This window comes from Salminus brasiliensis, chromosome 24, assembly GCF_030463535.1.
Source record: "Salminus brasiliensis chromosome 24, fSalBra1.hap2, whole genome shotgun sequence".
Classification (NCBI taxonomy): Eukaryota; Metazoa; Chordata; class Actinopteri; order Characiformes; family Bryconidae; genus Salminus; species Salminus brasiliensis.
The window spans coordinates 11,417,524-11,441,827 of record NC_132901.1 but is presented as its reverse complement, the minus strand read 5'-3'; the positions used below and the strand labels follow the sequence as shown (position 1 = coordinate 11,441,827).

The following is a 24,304-nucleotide window of genomic DNA, read 5'->3' as shown; positions in this document are numbered from 1 at the left end:
CGCGTTGAACTCTACTCCTCTCGGGGAAAAGAAAGAGAATGAGTTCTTGCTCGCTTCACATGGCTTTTAAGCTTTCAAGCCGCTTGCCGCTCATTGGGCGTCTTGAAGTTGTCCGTTTCCCATTGGGCGGCCGGCAATGCGTCGGTGACACACTATTGGGCGTTTTCTTTTCAAACCTAAAAGCAAAACGGCGGGCTCCTGTAATACAAAACAACAAAGAAAAAAAAGCATTAAAAGAATATATAATAATAAGAACAATAATATGATCAAACTAATCAATGTACTGTACATTACAGCGAACATTAAACACAGTGTGTGTGTGTGAGAGAGAGCGAGAGAATGTGTGTATACATGCACATATGCATAGGGTGTTGATCTCAGTACGTGAAATATATGAAAAAGGGCAATTGTGTATTGCATGGCAGTGTGTTTATATAATAACTCGGTTCATAAAGCTATTATTTTTTTATGCAGTTGGAAATCACGTGAAGAATATGTAGTGTTGTTTGTAAAGGAGCAGCACTTTTCTTAGAAAAAATGGGTGGCTCTTAAAAGAGCCTTTGTGTATAGATAAATCAACGGAGAGCGCCAATTTACTTTGTCTTCACAGTCTTCTCGGTCTTCTTAGGCAGCAGTACAGCCTGAATGTTGGGCAGCACACCACCTTGGGCGATAGTGACTCCTCCGAGCAGTTTGTTCAGCTCCTCGTCGTTACGAACAGCCAGCTGCAGGTGACGGGGGATGATACGGGTCTTCTTGTTCTAAACATAACTTATTCTAAACATAACAAAAAACAATCATGCCCTTTTTCAAGCCTAATACAAAATAACTGCACCTTCACTCTAACCCCAATACAAAATAAACCCAAGCTCATTTAAACCCTAAAACCCCATTTTTCATTTTAACCCTAATAGAAAATAACCATTTTCTCTCTCCAACCCTAAATGAAATAACCCCATCCTTCCTCCAACCATTATACAAAATCACTCCATCCTCATTCGAACCCCTCGCATGAAACGACTCCAATCTCATTCTTGTACTAAAACAAATTAACCCCATCCCTCCCTCTATCTCAGTAAGCAACACACCAAATAATTATTTTTAAACTTTTACTTTCATTTAACCCATTCCGTGCATCCCTCAGTAGGCCGAGGCCATGTGTATCCGAATCATCAGGCTGGTGGCTAATGTTGAAATTCACTTTTACGGAACCTTCCTTTGTATCCAAAGGCAAAGGCCTAAGCTCACGATCACTTTAACTCAAACCACCTTCATCATAAACCTGAGGCCTTTGACCGCCATACTATTTTACTTACTGTACCCTCGTCCTTTTGCCTTACTCCGACCCTCTGCATCAAAAGTCTAGCTCTGGACCTATTCTTGCTCGCTCGAATCTCACCATTAACCTAAGGCTTCAACCCAATTCATCTTTTTTTGTGACCAAACCAAATAGTCCTAATACAAAATAACTCTGTCCTCCCTCTTAACCTAGTACAACATAATCATAACATCATTCTAACCATGAAACAAAATAACCCCATCCGCCATCTAACCCCAAAATAAAATAACCCATTTCATTCATACTCTAATACAAACCCCACCACCTTCTCTCTCCAACCCTAAAATGAAATAACCCCATCCTTCCTCCAACCATTATACAAAATCACTCCATCCTCATTCGAACACCTCGCATGAAACGACTCCAATCTTGTCCTAAAACAAATTAACCCCATTCCTCCCTCTATCTCAATAAGCAACACACCAAACTTTTACTTTCATTTAACCCATTCCATGCAGTCATGACTATTCTACTTAGATGTGCATTCCTCAGTAGGCCGAGGCCATGTGTATCTGAATCTTTAGGCTGATGGCCAATGTTGAACTTCACTTTTACTGAACCTTCCTTTGTATCCTAAGGCAAAGGCCTAAGCTCGCTGTCACTTTAACTCAATCCACCTTCATCATAAACCTGAGGCCTCCTTACTAAGCCACTGTTACTCACTCTTCCTAGATCACATCTGCACTAAACACACTTTCACCGCCATGCTTTTTTTACTTACGCTACCTCAATTTACTTACTCTACCCTCGTCCTTTTGCCTTGCTCCGACCCTCTACATCAAAAGTCTAGCTCTGAACCTATTCTTGCTCGCTCGAATCTCACCATTAACCTAAGGCTTCAACCAAATTCATCTTTTTGTGACCCAACCAAATAGTCCTAATACAAAATAACTCTGTCCTCCCTCTTCACCTAGTACAACATAACCTTAACAGCATTCTAACAATGAAACAAAATAACCCCATCCGCCGTCTAACCCCAAAATAAAATAACCCATTTTCATTCATACTCTAATACAAACCCCACCACCTTCTCTCTCCAACCCTAAAATGAAATAACCCCATCCTTCCTCCAACCATTATACAAAATCACTCCATCCTCATTCGAACCCCTCGCATGAAACGACTCCAATCTCATTCTTGTACTAAAACAAATTAACCCCATCCCTCCCTCTAACTCATTAAGCAACACACCAAATAATTATTTTTAAACTTTTACTTTCATTTAACCTATTCCGTGCATCCCTCAGTAGGGCGAGGCCATGTGTATCCGAATCATCAGGCTGGTGGCTAATGTTGAAATTCACTTTTACGGAACCTTCCTTTGTATCCTAAGGCAAAGGCCTAAGCTCACTATCACTTTAACTCAAACCACCTTCATCATAAACCTGAGGCTTTTGACCTCCATAATATTTTACTTACTCTACCCTCGTCCTTTTGCCTTGCTCCGACCCTCTGCATCAAAAGTCTAGCTCTGGACCTATTCTTGCTCGCTCGAATCTCACCATTAACCTAAGGCTTCAACCCAATTCATCTTTTTTTGTGACCAAACCAAATAGTCCTAATACAAAATAACTCTGTCCTCCCTCTTAACCTAGTACAACATAATCATAACATCATTCTAACCATGAAACAAAATAACCCCATCCGCCATCTAACCCCAAAATAAAATAACCCATTTCATTCATACTCTAATACAAACCCCACCACCTTCTCTCTCCAACCCTAAAATGAAATAGCCCCATCCTTCCTTCAACTATTATACAAAAATCACTCCATCCTCATTCGAACCCCTCGCATGAAACGACTCCAATCTCATTCTTGTCCTAAAACAAATTAACCCCATCCCTCCCTCTATCTCAGTAAGCAACACACCAAATAATTATTTTTAAACTTTTACTTTCATTTAACCCATTCCGTGCATCCCTCAGTAGGCCGAGGCCATGTGTATCCGAATCATAAGGCTGGTGGCTAATGTTGAAATTCACTTTTACGGAACCTTCCTTTGTATCCTAAGGCAAAGGCCTAAGCTCACGATCACTTTAACTCAAACCACCTTCATCATAAACCTGAGGCCTTTGACCGCCATACTATTTTACTTACTGTACCCTCGTCCTTTTGCCTTGCTCCGACCCTCTGCATCAAAAGTCTAGCTCTGAACCTATTCTTGCTCGCACGAATCTCACCATTAACCTAAGGCTTCAACCCAATTCATCTTTTTTTGTGACCAAACCAAATAGTCCTAATACAAAATAACTCTGTTCTCCCTCTTAACCTAGTACAACATAACCATAACATCATTCTAACCATGAAACAAAATAACCCCATCCGCCGTCTAACCCCAAAATAAAATAACCCATTTTCATTCATACTCTAATACAAACCCCACCACCTTCTCTCTCCAACCCTAAAATGAAATAACCCCATCCTTCCTCCAACCATTATACAAAATCACTCCATCCTCATTCGAACACCTCGCATGAAACGACTCCAATCTTGTCCTAAAACAAATTAACCCCATTCCTCCCTCTATCTCAATAAGCAACACACCAAACTTTTACTTTCATTTAACCCATTCCATGCAGTCATGACTATTCTACTTAGATGTGCATTCCTCAGTAGGCCGAGGCCATGTGTATCTGAATCTTTAGGCTGATGGCCAATGTTGAACTTCACTTTTACTGAACCTTCCTTTGTATCCTAAGGCAAAGGCCTAAGCTCGCTGTCACTTTAACTCAATCCACCTTCATCATAAACCTGAGGCCTCCTTACTAAGCCACTGTTACTCACTCTTCCTAGATCACATCTGCACTGAACACACTTTCACCGCCATGCTTTTTTTACTTACGCTACCTCAATTTACTTACTCTACCCTCGTCCTTTTGCCTTGCTCCGACCCTCTACATCAAAAGTCTAGCTTCGAACCTATTCTTGCTCGCTCGAATCTCACCATTAACCTAAGGCTTCAACCAAATTCATCTTTTTGTGACCCAACCAAATAGTCCTAATACAAAATAACTCTGTCCTCCCTCTTAACCTAGTACAACATTACTTTAACATCATTCTAACCATGAAACAAAATAACCCCATTCGCCGTCAAACCCCAAAATAAAATAACCCATTTTCATTCATACTCTAATACAAACCCCACCACCTTCTCTCTCCAACCCTAAAATGAAATAACCCCATCCTTCCTCCAACCATTATACAAAATCACTCCCCATCCTCATTCGAACCCCTCACATGAAACAACTCCAATCTCATTCTTGTAGTAAAACAAATTAACCCCATCTCTCCCTCTATCCCAATAAGCAACACACCAAATTATTATTTTTAAACTTTTACTTTCATTTAACCCATTCCATTCAGTCATGACCATTCTACTTAGATGTGCATTCCTCAGTATGCCGAGGCCATGTGTATCCATGTGTATCCAAAACATCAGGCTGATGGCTTATGTTGAAACTGTTTTACTTTTACTGAATCTTCCTTTGTATCCTAAGGCAAAGGCCTAAGCTCACGGTCACTTTAAATCAATCCACCTTCATCATAAACCTGAGGCCTTTGACCGCCATACTATTTTATTTACTCTACCCTCGTCCTTTTGCCTTGCTTCAACCCTCTACATCAAAAGTCTAGATCTGAACCTATTCTTGCTCGCTCGAATCTCACCATTAACCTAAGGCTTCAACCAAATTCATCTTTTTGTGACCCAATCAAATAGTCCTAATACAAAATAACTCTGTCCTCCCTCTTAACCTAGTACAACATAACCTTAACAGCATTCTAACAATGAAACAAAATAACCCCATCCGCCGTCTAACCCCAAAATAAAATAACCCATTTTCATTCATACTCTAATACAAACCCCACCACCTTCTCTCTCCAACCCAAAAATGAAATAACCCCATCCTTCATCCAACCATTATACAAAATCACTCCATCCTCATTCGAACACCTCACATGAAACAACTGCAATCTCATTCTTGTCCTAAAACAAATTAACCCCATCCCTCCCTCTATCTCAATAAGCAACACACCAAACTTTTGCTTTCATTTAACCCATTCCATGCAGTCATGACCATTCTACTTAGATGTGCATTCGTCAGTATGCCGAGGCCATGTGTATCCAAAACTTCAGGCTGATGGCTTATGTTGAAACTGTTTTACTTTTACTGAATCTTCCTTTGTATCCTAAGGCAAAGGCCTAAGCTCACAGTCACTTTAACTCAATCCACCTTCATCATAAACCTGAGGCTTTTGACCGCCATAATATTTTATTTACTCTACCCTCGTCCTTTTGCCTTGCTTCAACCCTCTACATCAAAAGTCTAGCTCTGAACCTATTCTTGCTCGCTCGAATCTCACCATTAACCTAAGGCTTCAACCAAATTCATCTTTTTGTGACCCAACCAAATAGTCCTAATACAAAATAACTCTTCCTCCCTCTTAACCTAGTACAACATAACCTTAACATCATTCTAACAATGAAACAAAATAACCCCATCCGCCGTCTAACCCCAAAATAAAATAACCCATTTTCATTCATACTCTAATTCAAACCCCACCACCTTCTCTCTCCAACCCTAAAATGAAATAACCCCATCCTTCATCCAACCATTATACAAAATCACTCCATCCTCATTCGAACCCCTCACATGAAACAACTGCAATCTCATTCTTGTCCTAAGACAAATTAACCCCATCCCTCCCTCTATCTCATTAAGCAACACACCAAACTTTTGCTTTCATTTAACCCATTCCATGCAGTCATGACCATTCTACTTAGATGTGCATTCCTCAGTAGGCCGAGGCCATGTGTATCCATGTGTATCCAAAACATCAGGCTGATGGCTTATGTTGAAACTCTTTTACTTTTACTGAACCTTCCTTTGTATCCTAAGGCAAAGGCCTAAGCTCACGGTCACTTTAACTCAATCCACGTTCATCATAAACCTGAGGCCTTTGACCGCCATACTATTTTATTTACTCTACCCTCGTCCTTTTGCCTTGCTTCAACCCTCTACATCAAAAGTCTAGCTCTGAACCTATTCTTGCTCGCTCGAATCTCACCATTAACCTAAGGCTTCAACCAAATTCATCTTTTTGTGACCCAACCAAATAGTCCTAATACAAAATAACTCTGTCCTCCCTCTTAACCTAGTACAACATAACCTTAACATCATTCTAACAATGAAACAAAATAACCCCAACCGCCGTCTAACCCCACAATAAAATAACCCATTTTCATTCATACTCTAATACAAACCCCACCACCTTCTCTCTCCAACCCTAAAATGAAATAACCCCATCCTTCCTCCAACCATTATACAAAATCACTCCATCCTCATTCGAACCCCTCACATGAAACAACTTCAATCTCATTCTTGTCCTAAAACAAATTAACCCCATCCCTCCCTCTATCTCATTAAGCAACACACCAAATTATTATTTTCAAACCTTTACTTTCATTTAACCCATTCCATGCAGTCATGACCCCTCACATCCTGGACACCTCCTCTTCCAGACACTCCCCTCGGGTAGAAGACTGCGGTCCATCAAAACCAGCACAACACGTCATGCTAACAGCTTCTTCCCCAGAGCTGTAGCGCTCCTCAATCACAGTGGTCACCTCCCACTGTAAACCTCTAAACTTACAACTGAACTGTACCAAACCGGACTGAACAGTTATTTGCACTCTGCCTATTTTGCACTATGACTATTTGCACACCTGTACAGATGTCCTTTTCTTTTCTGTAAATATATTTTTCAGCTCTTTATTACCTTTATTACCTTTAGTACTTTCTACTTTTTTTAATTTATCCCCTACCCTATTTATTGTTTAGTGTCTTTTTCCTTTAGTTTAAGACTGTGTTCTGTGTTTCTTTGTTACTTGTCATGCGTGTTGCTCTCACCAAGACAAATTCCTTGTATGGGTAACATACTTGGTGAAATAAAGAGATTCTGATTCTGATTCTGACCATTCTACTTAGATGTGCATTCCTCAGTAGGCCTAGGCCATGTGTATCCAAATCATCAGGCTGATGGCCAGTGTTGAAATTCACTTTTACTGAGCCTTCCTAAGGCAAATGCCTAAGCTCACGGTCACTTTAACTCAATCCACCTTCATCATAAACCTGAGGCCTTTGACCGCCATACTATTTTATTTACTCTAACCTCGTCCTTTTGCCTTGCTTCAACCCTCTACATCAAAAGTCTAGCTCTGAACCTATTCTTGCTCGCTCGAATCTCACCATTAACCTAAGGCTTCAACCAAATTCATCTTTTTGTGACCCAACCAAATAGTCCTAATACAAAATAACTCTGTCCTCCCTCTTAACCTAGTACAACATAACCTTAACATCATTCTAACAATAAAACAAAATAACCCCATCCGCCGTCTAACCCCAAAATAAAATAACCCATTTTCATTCATACTCTAATACAAACCCCACGACCTTCTCTCTCCAGCCCTAAAATGAAATAACCCCATCCTTCCTCCAACCATTATACAAAATCACTCCATCCTCATTCGAACCCCTCACATGAAACAACTCCAATCTCATTCTTGTCCTAAAACAACTTAAGCCCATCCCTCCCTCTATCTCAATAAGCAACACACCAAACTTTTGCTTTCATTTAACCCATTCCATGCAGTCATGACCATTCTACTTAGATGTGCATTCCTCAGTAGGCCTAGGCCATGTGTATCCGAATCATCAGGCTGATGGCTTATGTTGAAACTCACTTTTACTGAACCTTCCTTTGTATCCTAAGGCAAAGGCCTAAGCTCACGGTCACTTTAACTCAATCCACCTTCATCATAAACCTGAGGCCTCCTTACAAAGCCACTGTTACTCACTCTTCCTAGATCACATCTGCACTAAACACACTTTCACCGCCATACTTTTTTACTTACGCTACCTCAATTTAATTATTCTACCCTCGTCCTTTTGCCTTACTTCGACCCTCTACATCAAAAGCCTTGCTCTGAACCTACTTTTGCTCACTCAAATCCCACCATAAACCTAAGGCTTTAACTAACTTCACCCTTCTGTGACCCAACAAAAAAGGCTTGTGGGAGAGCCTAACCGTATGCCTGGTTATATATACTAGACAGCTTTCATTACAAAGATCAGGTGTGTAATTCTAGGGTTTAAGTCAACCCTAGTATGGTTTCCTGCCTCACTCTTCCCCACCTGTAAGGCTGATCTCCTCTGGACTGGTCTTTCACAGGTGATGTGCAGCTTCATTTATCCCACTTAGCACTACAAGCCCACTCCATACAGTTAGTATGGCACAGTATTTTAGTTTGCTGCTCTGTCCCTGAATCCTAGTACACTATACCAATTAAATGCAAACAAACAATTAAGTAAGTTGATTTACATACATACATCAATAAGTATGTAACAATAAAGGCACTCTCTAATAAATAATAATAATAATAATGATAATAATAATTAGTATTATAACTTACTTGGTTCTTGAATAAAACTGCTCTTTGGAAGAAACCGTGGGTGGCTCTTAAAAGAGCCGTTGGGTTTGGATTATGCCGCTATCACTATTTACTTGGAGCTCGTGTACTTGGTGACGGCCTTTGTGCCCTCTGACACGGCGTGCTTGGCCAACTCACCGGGAAGGAGCAGACGCACAGCAGTCTGGATCTCCCTAGAGGTGATAGTAGAACGTTTGTTGTAGTGAGCCAAACGAGAAGACTCACCGGCGATGCGCTCGAAGATGTCGTTCACGAACGAGTTCATGATGCCCATCGCTTTAGAGGAGATTCCAGTGTCAGGGTGGACCTGCTTCAGCACCTTGTACACGTAGATGGCATAGCTCTCCTTCCTGGACTTTCTGCGCTTCTTGCCGCCTTTCCCGGCCGTCTTGGTCACGGCTTTCTTGGATCCCTTCTTGGGCGCGGACTTAGCTGGCTCAGGCATACTGCTCCTCGTCGAGTAAGACTGAAGAATGAGGGGGAGAAGATAAGCTCCCACATTATTTAGACTCTAGCATTTTAATTAGACGAGGTACCGCCTCCAGAATGCCGTCAAACGACCATTGGACAACAAATTGTCCGCTCTCTTCTTGCCAACCCCCCACCCTTCATTCCCCTCCCCTCCCCTCCCCTCCCCTCCCTATTCTCCTCCTCCCTTCCCCCTCCCCAGAGCAGCATTCTCTTTGTTCGCCTACCCGCGCATTTTTACCCACCGTGCAGACGGCACATTATTTTTCGCCACAGCGGCGTTGACGGCGATATTCTGAATTTATTCAAACGTTTAATCAACGCATACGGGGGAAATTGAAAACTATATGTATTCTTCATATATATAAAATTAGCTTCTTAACCGGGAGATTCATAACCACCATCATTGACTATATTGAAACAAACAAACAAATATGATTCTTGCAACATTCTATCCCGCGCATTCTTAATCTACAGGGCTGTTTTTCTGTTTTTCGGCACAGCGGCTTTGACGGCGATTTTTTTTCTATCAGGATTTATTAAGACATTTAGTTCGGATTTAACCAACGCACACGGGGGGCAAAATGGAAAACAATACATATATACAGACATATCTATTATATGTATATATACACACATGTATTCTTCCAGTATATTACATTTTAATACAGAGTATGCGGGAGATCGACTGCCTTATTTGATAAACTAAGAATAGAAACAGGCTCTTTTGCTGGATTTGTGGGTGGCTCTTAAAAGAGCCGTTGTGTTTAGAGCTGTTCAGGCCGAGCGTTTAACCTCCGAATCCATACAGAGTGCGTCCCTGGCGCTTCAGGGCGTACACCACATCCATAGCGGTGACGGTCTTTCTTTTGGCATGCTCAGTGTACGTGACTGCGTCTCTGATCACGTTTTCCAAGAACACTTTGAGCACACCGCGGGTCTCTTCGTAGATCAGACCGGAGATACGCTTGACGCCACCACGACGAGCCAGACGGCGAATAGCCGGCTTTGTGATACCCTGGATGTTATCGCGAAGCACTTTACGATGACGCTTGGCGCCTCCTTTCCCAAGGCCTTTGCCGCCCTTTCCTCTGCCTGACATCCTCGCTGCTTCTTTTCCCAGTCGACGAGAAGAGAATCTATGAAGCTGGGGAGCCAGAGACACGCCTGTTATACTCCTCTATAGGACCTAAATGAAAGCAAGGGAACCGAGCGACGTCACAGTACATTAGCTCCGCCTCATACTCTGTACGTGTGCAGAACGCTTGTTTTGCTGTACAGCGACTCAAACATGCCTAGACCACTCAAAGATTGCACATAAAGCCACTGAGTGGGTAGCCATACAAAATACAGTATATTAATATTAATTCGGAATTAAATATTAATTCCGTACCCTCTGGATGTACTCATGTTCAAAATTCAAAAAAGTGCTCTTTTTGGATTTCATGTGGATTTCATTAACATGTGGTGTACATGGGGGGGGGGGGAATCAATAGTCAAAGTCAAGCAATAATAGCATCACTTCTCAATGCATTTGCAGCATGTCTTCCTTCTACTGCTTGTAGTTTCACAGTCTGGCCACACAATGGCATCCAGACTCCAAGTGTTCTAAAAAGGAATAAACTAATAATAGTAATAATAATAACGCAGCATACTTTGGATCATGCATAACCTTCACTCTGAATACTTTAACTCATCATGATTTAGCTTCGAAACCTACAGCCTAGCTCCAGACCTGCTTGACCTTATAATTAAAAAGTAAGCTAAACTATAATTAGGAGCGAAAATCACTTCTGAAATAGCTTGGTCTTATGGCGAAATCTTAAAATAAATAAATAAATAGCTGAATGAATTAATAAAATTCAGTGACCTAGGCTTAAGATGAACTTACAGTGACTCAAAGTAGGCTCATACACAGCCTCTGACTCCTTTTCACGAAATTTGAAGTGCATAGGGGCCATGTGACCTTTGTAAATAAACATTTATGCACCGTTTTCTTAGAAAGATTACACACTTGACATTATTATTGTTATTATTGTAGTAATTGATTGTGTGTTTTACCATCCTAAACCGCACTCCAGTACTCTCTAGTGCACTAGGTGAGTATAGAAGCCGTTTTTTCGTGACATCGTGCACTCCACGTGGAGTCGTTTCGGCAACTAGCTAACGAAAATAATCTTTTGTAAACAAAACACTAGCTAGCAAGCTACACAGGCTGCCCAGCTCTGAAAACCAGAAGATAGGCTGCTGGTAGCCGGGTTTAAGCACGACTGTTTCTCCCTCACTTGCTCCAAATAACAATATAGAGAACTACGCACGTGTCCGTAATATCGTTATTTCTGTGATTAATTTTAAGACACCTAGCCATCATGCTACTCTCCAAGGTGGCTTCTCGGTTTCAACCACGACAGTAAACGTATAAATGTTGCTGTATACACCGTTTCATAATAAAACTTGACTGACTCGAGCGAGTGTGTATTTATCTGACAGGTATTTACACTCGCTGGCGTATGTTATTGTTTGTACCATCCGAGTTAGCTAGCATGCTAATCGCTTTGTTAGCTCATGTGTGGACCTGAAAAAGCAAGTTAACTCAAATCACTCAACAGCCACAAATCACGGCTGTATTGCGTACTTTTATGCTAAAACCCCGCATGTGGTACTGCACTGTGGTCAACAAATAATGACCCCTCATAATTAGGCTCATATTTGCGCTTTACTGTTTATGCTAGCCAGGTTAGCCACGCTGCTAATCGCTAAGCTGGCTCCAAGCCATGTACAACTCCACACATAGATCCAGCAACGGCAGTTCTACATCAATTTGCTGTGACTGGGTGTACAACTTTAGGCTCTCCGCAAAATCGAGTTATCGGATATCATTATCTACTTCATTTTTGGCAAGTTAGCAAACGTTATCGTGCTAACAACGACACACCGGAGCTAACCAGGGTCCAGTAGTGTAAGGACTAAAAAAAACGACGTTTCACATGTATGAACATTAAAAGTAGCTAACATATGTCTTAACACGACAAATACCTCGGTCAGCCCTCTGATGGCTGTCGCCATGTGCGCCTCGGTCTCGTATACAACAAAGTCACACTACATCACGCCATTCTAACGTGCGCAGCGTTTATTACACACACACACACACACATGACAAAATTAGTCCTTCCTCAATGCACCTGAATATAAATCACATAAATGGCTATTTAGTACTAGGGTTACGACCTTGCAAGCATAAAACAAGCACCCACCAAGATCACCCCACTACTGTACACCATGGCACACGGTTTACTTTTTACTGTGACTGGACGTGCAGTTATCGGATTTCATCATTAGATGAAGATAGATAGATAGATAGATAGATAGATAGATAGATAGATAGATAGATAGATAGATAGATAGATAGATTGACATAAAGACGTTTAAAGAAACACACAAACCAGTACAGGGTTTGTATTTTCTGTCAGAATGAATGAGTATGCATAAAGCAAGCCATATGTCTACAAATGCATGTCTCTCTCTCTCTCTCTCTCTCTCTCTCTCTCTCTCTCTTTCTCTCTCTCTCTCTCTCTCTCTCTCTCTCTCCCTCTCTCTCTCTCTCTCTCACAAACCACCACTGAAATATTTTTGCACATAAAGTAAATTGAGGCCAACTTAAACTAAACCCACACCATTTGGATTCCTCAGGTTTCCACTATACATCTTCTAATAACAGCCATATTGGTTAGCAGTTAGTGGAAGAGAAAGGAAGGAAAGAAATTGTGGAAAGCAAAGTATGTTGCAGTTAGTGGATGATAAAGCCTTAGACATATGTTGCAGTTAGTGGATGATAAAGAAATTGTGGTGATATAAAGTAAGTGTAGAGCTCATGATGAAGTCAGGGTGAGTGGAAGCAGTTTGGCTTGACCTACCCTTTAGGATTCTGATGGAGTTTCAGGGCTAAGCTTTAAGACTGTGGTCGTAGTACGTGAATGGAGCGTGGATGCCATCTGGTGGTCAAAATGTAAATCTGCAAAATATAAAAAATACATATTTTTTTTTTGGTCCACAGAGACATTTAAAGAAGCAAAATCAGAAAGAGGAGAAAGAGTTAAATTTGAGAAGCACAAAAAAGCTAATTCACAAGTGAGTACGGCTGACTTTTGATACACCTTTGTTAGCACTTTTGTGTTAATTTGTTACTTACCTATGCCTTGAAGAAAGTCTCTGACCTTGCAGGTTAAAATGATTTTTTGCGCTGATGGTGCATCCGCTTTCCAATTTTTAGCTTTGCCCCACTTGCCTCCAGCTCTTCAGCCAGGTCTTGATAGCAGAGCGGTGTTCTTTATTGATTTATGATTATTATGTTGACCTCAATATAACCTGATGCATACATACATACACATAACCATACAACATAGAATTTAAGGGCTCTAAGGGGAGGAGAACAAAGGTCCTACATAGAACTGCACTACTCTACAGTTTGACTCTTAATGAGAGAATTGTTGGCTTTTTACCTAACTGATAATAAAGTGCCTTAAATAAAGAGTGCTTCTATCAAGCATTCTTTAACTAAAGACATTTTATCAAGATCTGTAAGGAGATAATACAGTATTGAGTATTTTGTTTTCTTCTGCCCTACTTTATCATTAGCATATTGTTAAAACCCAAACAAAATTACGGTGCCCTAAAATAAGTTTTCATTTCATTGCCTGGTAGCATGACAACTGGTTATCCTGCTGGCTACTAAAATGCCCAAAAGTTCCTTGGTAGAACTTAGTAGACTTACTGGAGTTCACAACCATCTGTCATATGTAACAGCTGTAACATTCACACACATACACGTATACATCTATGTTGTTAGCGTTTGCATTTGCGAGTTTGACCACACGATGGCATCCACGCTCCATCCATGACATATATCCACGATCCCAAAACAACGGTGACGTTTGCAATAGGGCACTTCCTAAATCCCTTACACTGTATACACTACACAGAAGTGCACTTCTCTAGTCAAGTCTTTTAGGCTTCTGATGGAGTTTCAGGGCTAGGCCTCAAGACTGTGGTCATAGTACGTAAATGGAGCGTGGATGCCATCGTGTGGTCAAAATGTAAAACAATTAATCTTGCAATTTTTTATTTATTTATTGATTTATTTATTGATTTATTTATTTATTTCTTGTCCACGGAGACAATTAAAGAAGCAAAATCAGAAAGAGGAGAAAGAGTTACATTTAAATAGCAGAGAAGCTAACTTACAAGGGAGGAGGTAGTACGGTCGGCTGTTGATAAACTTTTGTTAGCACTTTTGTATTCATTTGTTACTTACCTATGCCTTGAAGAAAGTCTCTGACCTAAACCATGCAGGTTAATTTTTTTTGAGGGTGCGTATGTTTTTCCATATTTTAGCTTTGCTCCACTGGCCTCCAGCTCCTCAGTCACGTCTTGATAGCAGATGAGTCAATTTTAATTGGCAAGGTTTTGGTCAGAGACCATCTTTAGTTAGGCATCATGGGAATTGTAGTCGTTGATCTAATACACTACAACTTAAAGATATAGTGTCCACAGAGACATTTAAAGAAAGAAAGATCAAACACAAATCGAATAAATGGTATATTATTGCATACAAGGGAAAAGCTCCTAATGAGGCCAACTAAAACTACATGTTTACCCCTTGGATTTCTCAGGCTCGTTTTACATCTTCTAATAAAAGTCATGTTAGATTAGATAAACACAGAGGGAGTTAATGTTGCTTTAAGTAATGTTGCTTTTACCATATGTTGCAGTTAGTGGATGATAAAGAAATATGGAAAGACATTGTGGTAAGCAAAGTAAGTGTAGAGCTCATGATGAAGTCTGGGTGAGTGGAAGCAGTTTGGCTAGACCTACCCCTTAGGCTTCTGATGGAGTTTCAGGGCTAAGCTTTAAGTCTGTGGTCGTAGTACGTGAATGGAGCGTGGATGCCATCTGGTGGTCAAAATGTAAATCTGCAAAATATAAAACAATTCATCTTTTTGATTTTTTGGTCCATGCAGACATTTAAAGAAGCAAAATCAGAAAGAGGAGAAAGAGTTTTTTGTATTCATTTGTTACTTACCTATGCCTTGAAGAAAGTCTCTGACCGAAACCTTGCAGGGTGCGTATGCTTTTCCATATTTTAGCTTTGCTTCACTGGCCTCCAGCTCCTCAGTCAGGTCTTGATAGCAGATGAGCGGTTTTCTTTATTGATTTATGATTATTATGGGAACCTCAATATAAACTGATACACAGAGTTTAAGGGCTCTAAAGAGAAGGAAACAAAGGTCCTACATAGAAGTGCACTACTCTACAATTTGTCTCAAAGGCTTCTAGCAGTGAGTGAATTGGAGGCTTTTTACCTAACTGCATGCTGTTTGGTTGTCATGATGGCTAATACAGTGCCTTCATTAAAGACAGCTTCTATCAAGCATTCTTCAAAACAAGACATTTTATCTAGTTGTGGAAGGAGGTTATACGGTCTGGAGGTTTTTTTTTTTTGTTTTGTTTTGTTTTTTTTTTCCTTCTGTCCGACTTTATCGTTAGCATATTGTTAAAATGAAACCCAAGCCCAAACGACAATCATCCCACAAGACATGTAATTACTTTTTAGATTTATTGGTGCAGTTAACAATCATATTTAATGTGTATAAAATTGCCCTAAATTAAGTTTCCATTTCATTGCCTGGCAGCATGAGAACTGGTAACCATGCTGGCTTCTAAAATGCCCTGAACTGAAGTATGCTTCAATAGAAACATTTTTAAAAATGTACTTTAAAAAACACTAACCAAAATAACACCGCAATACAAATGACTTAGTAGACGTACTGGAGTTCACAACCATCTATCAAATGAAAAAGCTGTAACATTCACACGAATAAATCTAGTTAGTTAACGTTTGCATTTGCCTAGTTTGACCACACGATGGCATCCACGCTCCATCCATGACATATATGCCCATGATCCCAAAACAACGGTGGTCCTTTGCAATGAGCACTTCCAAAAGCCCTTCTATTCACCACACAGAAGAGCACTACTGTACTCAAGGCTCAAAGGCTTCTACTCTCTATTACATAACCGGGTGCATCCTAGGCAGGACAAACACTTTACCCCTGCCAGTATTTATTCACTATTTCTTTTCCCTAGGCTTCTCTAATGATCATTTTACATGTGCTGGGAAGGTTCATTTAATTTGCTCCATACTTCAAGGGTTATACTTCCAGACAAGTACTAAATAAGGTAATTTTTGAAGTATAGCACAAAACAATACTGACTCAACATTCATTTAATTTTGGCGTTTTTCCCGCTGATCTGGGTTAATTTTACAAACAATGTGACGGGAAACATGAATTTTATAGAGTTAACATATAGAGTAAACATATAATTTTTTAGAGTTAGACATGCCTTGTTCTGGTAGAGGTATTGAAAGAGATTAAAAACAAACAAACAAACAAACATTCCTCTCCGGACTATACACTTACCTCCTTTACTGCTGCCCTAAAAGCAAGCACAAACAACACAGCTGGTCTCGCTTACTCTCTATGCAATCAAACTCATGTTGCATATGTATGAAACGTAAGTACCCCAAATCAAGCTCTCATTATATGAATATACACATACATTGCTCTCTGAAACTGTGCTTGCAGTTGTATAGTTTCACCACGCGGTGGGATCTACGCTCCATCCATGACTAATGCCGTTTGTAATAGGCCAAAACCGGCCTAAACACTACATAGTGTAAAGTGTAGTGTTCTACTGAAAGGGCAGTGGCTTCTACTTTCTGCTGGGGTGAATGAACTGTTTCCAAACTATTAAATATGTATAAACATATTGATAGGTATTAAAAGAAAAGTATTCATATGTATTAAAACACGTTAAATATGGCGATTTTGATGTGAAATGTAGTACAAAACGTTATATATATATATATATAGACACACATATAGAAGTTGTTTTTTTTCCCTAATCTTCACAACCACTGTCTCACGGCTGGTTTCGCTCGCTCAGTCCTATGGAATTTAGAAGCGCACGCGTCATAATAGCCTTACATTATATAAACGCAACACCGAGGTGAGGCGGACATTTGCTGTTTCGGCGCGGACACGGGTAGGTGGCTCTTAAAAGAGCCGTTGGGTATTTCAGGTAAACGTCGAAGCGCTCTGTTTAAGCGCGCTCTCCGCGAATACGGCGGGCCAGCTGGATGTCTTTAGGCATGATGGTGACTCTCTTGGCGTGGATAGCGCACAGGTTAGTATCTTCAAACAGACCCACCAAGTACGCCTCGCTAGCCTCCTGCAGGGCCATGACGGCGGAGCTCTGGAAGCGGAGATCAGTCTTGAAGTCCTGAGCGATTTCACGCACTAGGCGCTGGAAGGGCAGCTTACGGATCAGCAGCTCAGTAGATTTCTGGTAGCGGCGGATCTCCCTCAGAGCCACGGTGCCGGGCCTGTAACGGTGAGGCTTTTTCACGCCGCCGGTGGCTGGGGCGCTCTTGCGAGCAGCCTTGGTGGCGAGCTGCTTCCTCGGGGCCTTGCCACCGGTGGACTTACGGGCGGTCTGCTTGGTTCTTGCCATCGCGTTGAACTCTACTCCTCTCGGGGAAAAGAAAGAGAATGAGTTCTTGCTCGCTTCACATGGCTTTTAAGCTTTCAAGCCGCTTGCCGCTCATTAGGCGTCTTGAAGTTGTCCGTTTCCCATTGGGCGGCCGGCAATGCGTCGGTGACACACTATTGGGCGTCTTCTTTTCAAACCTAAAAGCAAAACGGCGGGCTCCCGTAATACAAAACAACAAAGAAAAAAAAAGCATTAAAAGAATATATAATAATAAGAACAATAATATGATCAAACTAATCAATGTACTGTACATTACAGCGAACATTAAACACACTGTGTGTGTGTGTGTGTGTGTGTGAGAGAGAGCAAGAGAATGTGTGTATACATGCACATATGCATAGGGTGTTGATCTCAGTACGTGAAATATATGAAAAAGGGCAATTGTGTATTGCATGGCAGTGTGTTTATATAATAACTCGGTTCATAAAGCTATTATTTTTTTATGCAGTTGGAAATCACGTGAAGAATATGTAGTGTTGTTTGTAAAGGAGCAGCACTTTTCTTAGAAAAAATGGGTGGCTCTTAAAAGAGCCTTTGTGTATAGATAAATCAACGGAGAGCGCCAATTTACTTTGTCTTCACAGTCTTCTCGGTCTTCTTAGGCAGCAGTACAGCCTGAATGTTGGGCAGCACACCACCTTGGGCGATAGTGACTCCTCCGAGCAGTTTGTTCAGCTCCTCGTCGTTACGAACAGCCAGCTGCAGGTGACGGGGGATAATACGGGTCTTCTTGTTGTCGCGGGCGGCGTTGCCAGCCAACTCGAGAATCTCAGCGGTGAGATACTCCAGGACGGCGGCCAAGTAGACGGGAGCGCCGGCGCCGACCCGCTCAGCGTAGTTGCCTTTACGCAGGAGCCTGTGCACACGGCCAACTGGGAACTGCAGTCCGGCGCGGGACGAACGAGTCTTAGCCTTGGCCCTAGCTTTACCACCGGTTTTGCCTCTTCCACTCATGATTCGCGTCAGTCGTGTTCGTCGAACAAAGCTGAAATAATGCACGCCGGCCAACGAGCGCCGTTGATATAGCAAAATCGCCTACGGTCCTATTGGCTAAAAGCTACGCGCACCAACAGCCAATCGTATTTCCGCCGTCAGACTCTAGCGTCCTCCCACCTCTGCTCGCTTTCCTACCCGACCCCCTCCTCCTCTCGTGCTGTGTGTCTGTGTGAGCGAGAGAGAGAAAGAAAGGAAGAAAACGGGTTAAAGAAAGAAACATTTACCCCCAGTCGTGCCCCGCGTTTCCTTTCCCGCTCAAATGTAACACGTATGAGCAAACCAAAAAAATATATATATTGATCATATATAATTATTGTGTGGGGAAACTAATGAGAGCTATTTTTGTGTTGTTGAGTGTTTTTTTTTTTTTAACAATCAATTCATTGTGCAGTAACAAGGGGGGGAAAAAGCTGTTTTTTTATGAAACTGTGGGTGGCTCTTAAAAGAGCCGTTGAATAGAGAAACAAGACATGAAGGTAAACGGCGTTACTGTTTACTTCTTCTTAGGGGCAGCCTTTTTCGCCTTCGCCGCCTTGGGCTTAGCTGCTTTAGGCTTGACCGTTTTGGCTTTCTTTGGGCTCTTGGTCGCCTTTTTGGGAGCCGCCGGCTTCTTGGCCTTCTTGGGGCTCTTCGCTGCCTTCTTAGCGGCCGCGACGGGCTTCTTGGCCTTCTTGGGGGATTTCTTAGCCGCAGTGGGTTTCTTGGCTGCTACCTTCTTGGGCTTCTTGGCCGCGGCTGGTTTCTTGGCGGCCGGCTTCTTAGCTTTAGGTGCCGGTTTCTTGGCGGCCGGCTTCTTCTTTGCCTCGGCCTGCTTCTTGTTAAGCTTGAAAGAGCCCGACGCGCCGGTGCCTTTGGTCTGCACCAGAGTGCCCTTGGTGACGAGGCTCTTGACGGCGAGCTTAACGCGTGAGTTGTTCTTCTCGACGTCGTAGCCGCCGGCAGCCAGGGCTTTCTTCAGGGCGGCGAGAGACACGCCGCTCCTCTCCTTGGAAGCCGAGACGGCCTTGACGATGAGCTCGCCCACGCTGGGGCCGGCTTTCTTGGGGCGGGCGGCGGCCTTCTTCTTGGGGGCCTTGGCGGGCGCCGAGGCGGCTGGGGCTGGAGCGACTTCTGCCATTGTTCTGCTTTGCTGTGAGCGCGAGTGAGCACAAACTGCTGCAGCGTTCTGTAGAACCTCCCGCTGCAGCGAGGGGGCCGGCCCTTAAAAGCCACATGAGAACGTTGTAGACTCAACTCGCTCGATGCCGCACAGCCGTGTGGCAGCGACGGTCTCGCACTTGTGTTTTCTCTCGGCGTTTGTCGAGCGAAATATGGGCGAAAGCTCAACTTGGCGAGCGTAGAAATGCTCTTTCGTCTCCGAGAGGCTCCACCGTGTGTTGAGAAGACGGGAAGGGCAGCGTAACGACGCCGCGTTTGATACGGCGCTCACCGAAGCGTGCCACGCTACCGGCGTGCCGAACGGGCGGCGGCGCATTTGGCGTGCTAATCGGTGGAAAACGGCGAATAAAGGTGCCACGAACTGGGCGAGTGTTATCCGGTGCGTTGGAGGAGAGCCTCGGCGAGAGCGTGCTGGGCATCCGAGACGTGGGTGCGTTGTTTTGCTCGTCGTGCGAGGCGACCTTGAGGAGTGTGTAAAGCACAGTGTTGCCGTGTGTGCGCAGTATGACTTCCACCGTCGATGCGTCTTTGTCACCGGCGCTTCCACACTCGGAACGGCTCTCCATAGGTCCCCTAATACGCACTCGTAACACACCCAATATACCATAGCCAAAAATCTCATACTAACCCTAACACAAAATAACTGCATACACCCCCCCAACCCTAAAACACAAAAAACAAAATAACAAAAAAAAAAAAAAGACAAAACTTATTCTAAACATAACATAAAACAATGATGCCCTTTTTCAAGCCTAATACAAAATAACTGCACCTTCACTCTAACCCCAATACAAAATAAACCCAAGCTCATTTAAACCCTAAAACCCCATTTTTCATTTTAACCCTAATAGAAAATAACCATTTTCTCTCTCCAACCCTAAATAAAATAACCCCATCCTTCCTCCAACCATTATACAAAATCACTCCATCCTCATTCGAACCCCTCACATGAAACAACTCCAATCTCATTCTTGTACTAAAACAAATTAACCCCATCCCTCCCTCTATCTCAATAAGCAACACACCAAATTATTATTTTTAAACTTTTACTTTCATTTAACCCATTCCATGCAGTCATGACCATTCTACTTAGATGTGCATTCCTCAGTAGGCCGAGGCCATGTGTATCCAAATCATCAGGCTGATGGCTAATGTTGAAACTCACTTTTACTGAACCTTCCTTTGTATCCTAAGGCAAAGGCTTAAGCTCACCGTCACTTTAACTCAATCCACCTTCATCATAAAACTGAGGCCTTTGACCGCCATACTATTTTACTTACTCTACCCTCGTCCTTTTGCATTGCTCCGACCCTCTACATCAAAAAAAATATCTATGAACCTATTCTTGCTCCCTCGAATCTCACCATTAACCTTAGACTTCAACCAAATTCATCTTTTAGTGAACCAAACCAAATAGTCCTAATACAAAATAACTCTGTCCTCCCTCTTAACCTAGTACAACATAACCTTAACATCATTCTAACAATGAAACAAAATAACCCCATCCGCCGTCTAACCCCAAAATAAAATAACCCATTTTCATTCATACTCTAATACAAACCCCACCACCTTCTCTCTCCAACCCTAAAATGAAATAACCCCATCCTTCATCCAACCATTAAACAAAATCACTCCATCCTCATTCGAACCCCTCACATGAAACAACTGCAATCTCATTCTTGTCCTAAAACAAATTAACCCCATCCTTCCCTCTATTTCAATAAGCAACACACCAAACTTTTGTTTTCATTTAACCCATTCCATGCAGTCATGACCATTCTACTTAGATGTGCAGTCCTCAGTAGGCCGAGGCCATGTGTATCCATGTGTATCCGAATCATCAGGCTGATGGCTTATGTTGAAACTCACTTTTACTGAACCTTCCTTTGTGTCCTAAGGCAAAGGCCTAAGCTCACGGTCACTTTAACTCAATCCACCTTCATCATAAAACTGAGGCCTTTGACCGCCATACTATTTTACTTACTCTACCCTCGTCCTTTTGCATTGCTCCAAACCCTCTACATCAAAAAAATATCTATGAACCTATTCTTGCTCGCTCAAATCTCACCATTAACCTAAGACTTCAACCAAATTCATCTTTTAGTGAACCAAACCAAATAGTCCTAATACAAAATAACTCTGTCCTCCCTCTTAACCTAGTACAACATAACCTTAACATCATTCTAACCATGAAACAAAATAACCCCATCCGCCGTCTAACCCCAAAATAAAATAACCCATTTTTATTCATACTCTAATACAAACCCCACCACCATCTCTCTCCAACCCTAAAATGAAATAACACCATCCTTCCTCCAACCATTATACAAAATCACTCCCCATCCTCATTCGAACCCCTCACATGAAACAACTCCAATCTCATTCTTGTACTAAAACAAATTAACCCCATCCCTCCCTTTATCCCAATAAGCAACACACCAAATTATTATTTTTAAACTTTTACTTTCATTTAACCCATTCCATGCAGACATGACCATTCTACTTAGATGTGCATTCTTCAGTAGGCCGAGGCCATGTGTATCCAAATCATCAGGCTGATGGCCAATGTTGAAATTCACTTTTTCTGAACCTTCCTAAGGCAAAGGCCTAAGCTCACGGTCACTTTAACTCAATCCACCTTCATCATAAACCTGAGGCCTTTGACCGCCATACTATTTTATTTACTCTACCCTCGTCCTTTTGCCTTGCTTCAACCCTCTACATCAAAAGTCTAGCTCTGAACCTATTCTTGCTCGCTCGAATCTCAACATTAACCTAAGGCTTCAACCAAATTCATCTTTTTGTGACCCAACCAAATAGTCCTAATACAAAATAACTCTGTCCTCCCTCTTAACCTAGTACAACATAACCTTAACATCATTCTAACAATGAAACAAAATAACCCCATCCGCCGTCTAACCCCAAAATAAAATAACCCATTTTCATTCATACTCTAATACAAACCCCACCACCTTCTCTCTCCAACCCTAAAATGAAATAACCCCATCCTTCCTCCAACCATTATACAAAATCACTCCATCCTCATTCGAACCCCTCACATGAAACAACTGCAATCTCATTCTTGTCCTAAAACAAATTAACCAAATTAGTTCGGATTTAACCAACGCACACGGGGGGCAAAATGGAAAACAATACATAGATACAGACATATCTATTATATGTATATATACACATGTATTCTTCCAGTATATTACATTTTAATACAGAGTATGCGGGAGATCGACTGCCTTATTTGATAACAAACTAAGAATAGAAACAGGCTCTTTTGCTGGATTTGTGGGTGGCTCTTAAAAGAGCCGTTGTGTTTAGAGCTGTTCAGGCCGAGCGTTTAACCTCCGAATCCGTACAGAGTGCGTCCCTGGCGCTTCAGGGCGTACACCACATCCATAGCGGTGACGGTCTTTCTTTTGGCATGCTCAGTGTACGTGACTGCGTCTCTGATCACGTTTTCCAAGAACACTTTGAGCACACCGCGGGTCTCTTCGTAGATCAGACCGGAGATACGCTTGACGCCACCACGACGAGCCAGACGGCGAATAGCCGGCTTTGTGATACCCTGGATGTTATCGCGAAGCACTTTACGATGACGCTTGGCGCCTCCTTTCCCAAGGCCTTTGCCGCCCTTTCCTCTACCTGACATCCTCGCTGCTTCTTTTCCCAGTCGACGAGAAGAGAATCTATGAAGCTGGGGAGCCAGAGACACGCCTGTTATACTCCTCTATAGGACCTAAATGAAAGCAAGGGAACCGAGCGACGTCACAGTACATTAGCTCCGCCTCATACTCTGTACGTGTGCAGAACGCTTGTTTTGCTGTACAGCGACTCAAACATGCCTAGACCACTCAAAGATTGCACATAAAGCCACTGAGTGGGTAGCCATACAAAATACAGTATATTAATATTAATTCGGAATTAAATATTAATTCCGTACCCTCTGGATGTACTCATGTTCAAAATTCAAAAAAGTGCTCTTTTTGGATTTCATTAACATGTGGTGTACATGGGGGGGGGAATCAATAGTCAAAGTCAAGCAATAATAGCATCACTTCTCAATGCATTTGCAGCATGTCTTCCTTCTACTGCTTGTAGTTTCACAGTCTGGCCACACAATGGCATCCAGACTCCAAATGTTCTAAAAAGGAATAAACTAATAATAGTAATAATAATAACGCAGCATACTTTGGATCATGCATAACCTTCACTCTGAATACTTTAACTCA

The 24,304-nt window shown here is 42.1% G+C and overlaps 2 protein-coding genes across 2 annotated transcripts; both read right to left on the bottom strand.

Annotated features, from left to right (window-relative positions):
• Positions 1 to 8,901: 8,901 nt before the first annotated feature.
• Positions 8,902 to 9,276, bottom strand: LOC140547049 (histone H2B). Its single transcript, XM_072670565.1, has one exon. It carries the CDS (start codon positions 9,274 to 9,276, stop codon positions 8,902 to 8,904), a length of 375 nt encoding a protein of 124 aa, XP_072526666.1.
• An 813-nt stretch (positions 9,277 to 10,089) lies between these two features.
• Positions 10,090 to 23,724, bottom strand: LOC140546610 (uncharacterized). The gene is made up of 6 exons (XM_072669994.1): positions 23,443 to 23,724; positions 20,335 to 20,623; positions 20,126 to 20,231; positions 18,481 to 18,894; positions 17,532 to 17,889; positions 10,090 to 10,446 (listed from the first exon to the last, which is right to left on the bottom strand). Exons 1-6 carry the CDS (start codon positions 23,722 to 23,724, stop codon positions 10,090 to 10,092), a joined length of 1,806 nt encoding a protein of 601 aa, XP_072526095.1.
• Positions 23,725 to 24,304: the final 580 nt, after the last annotated feature.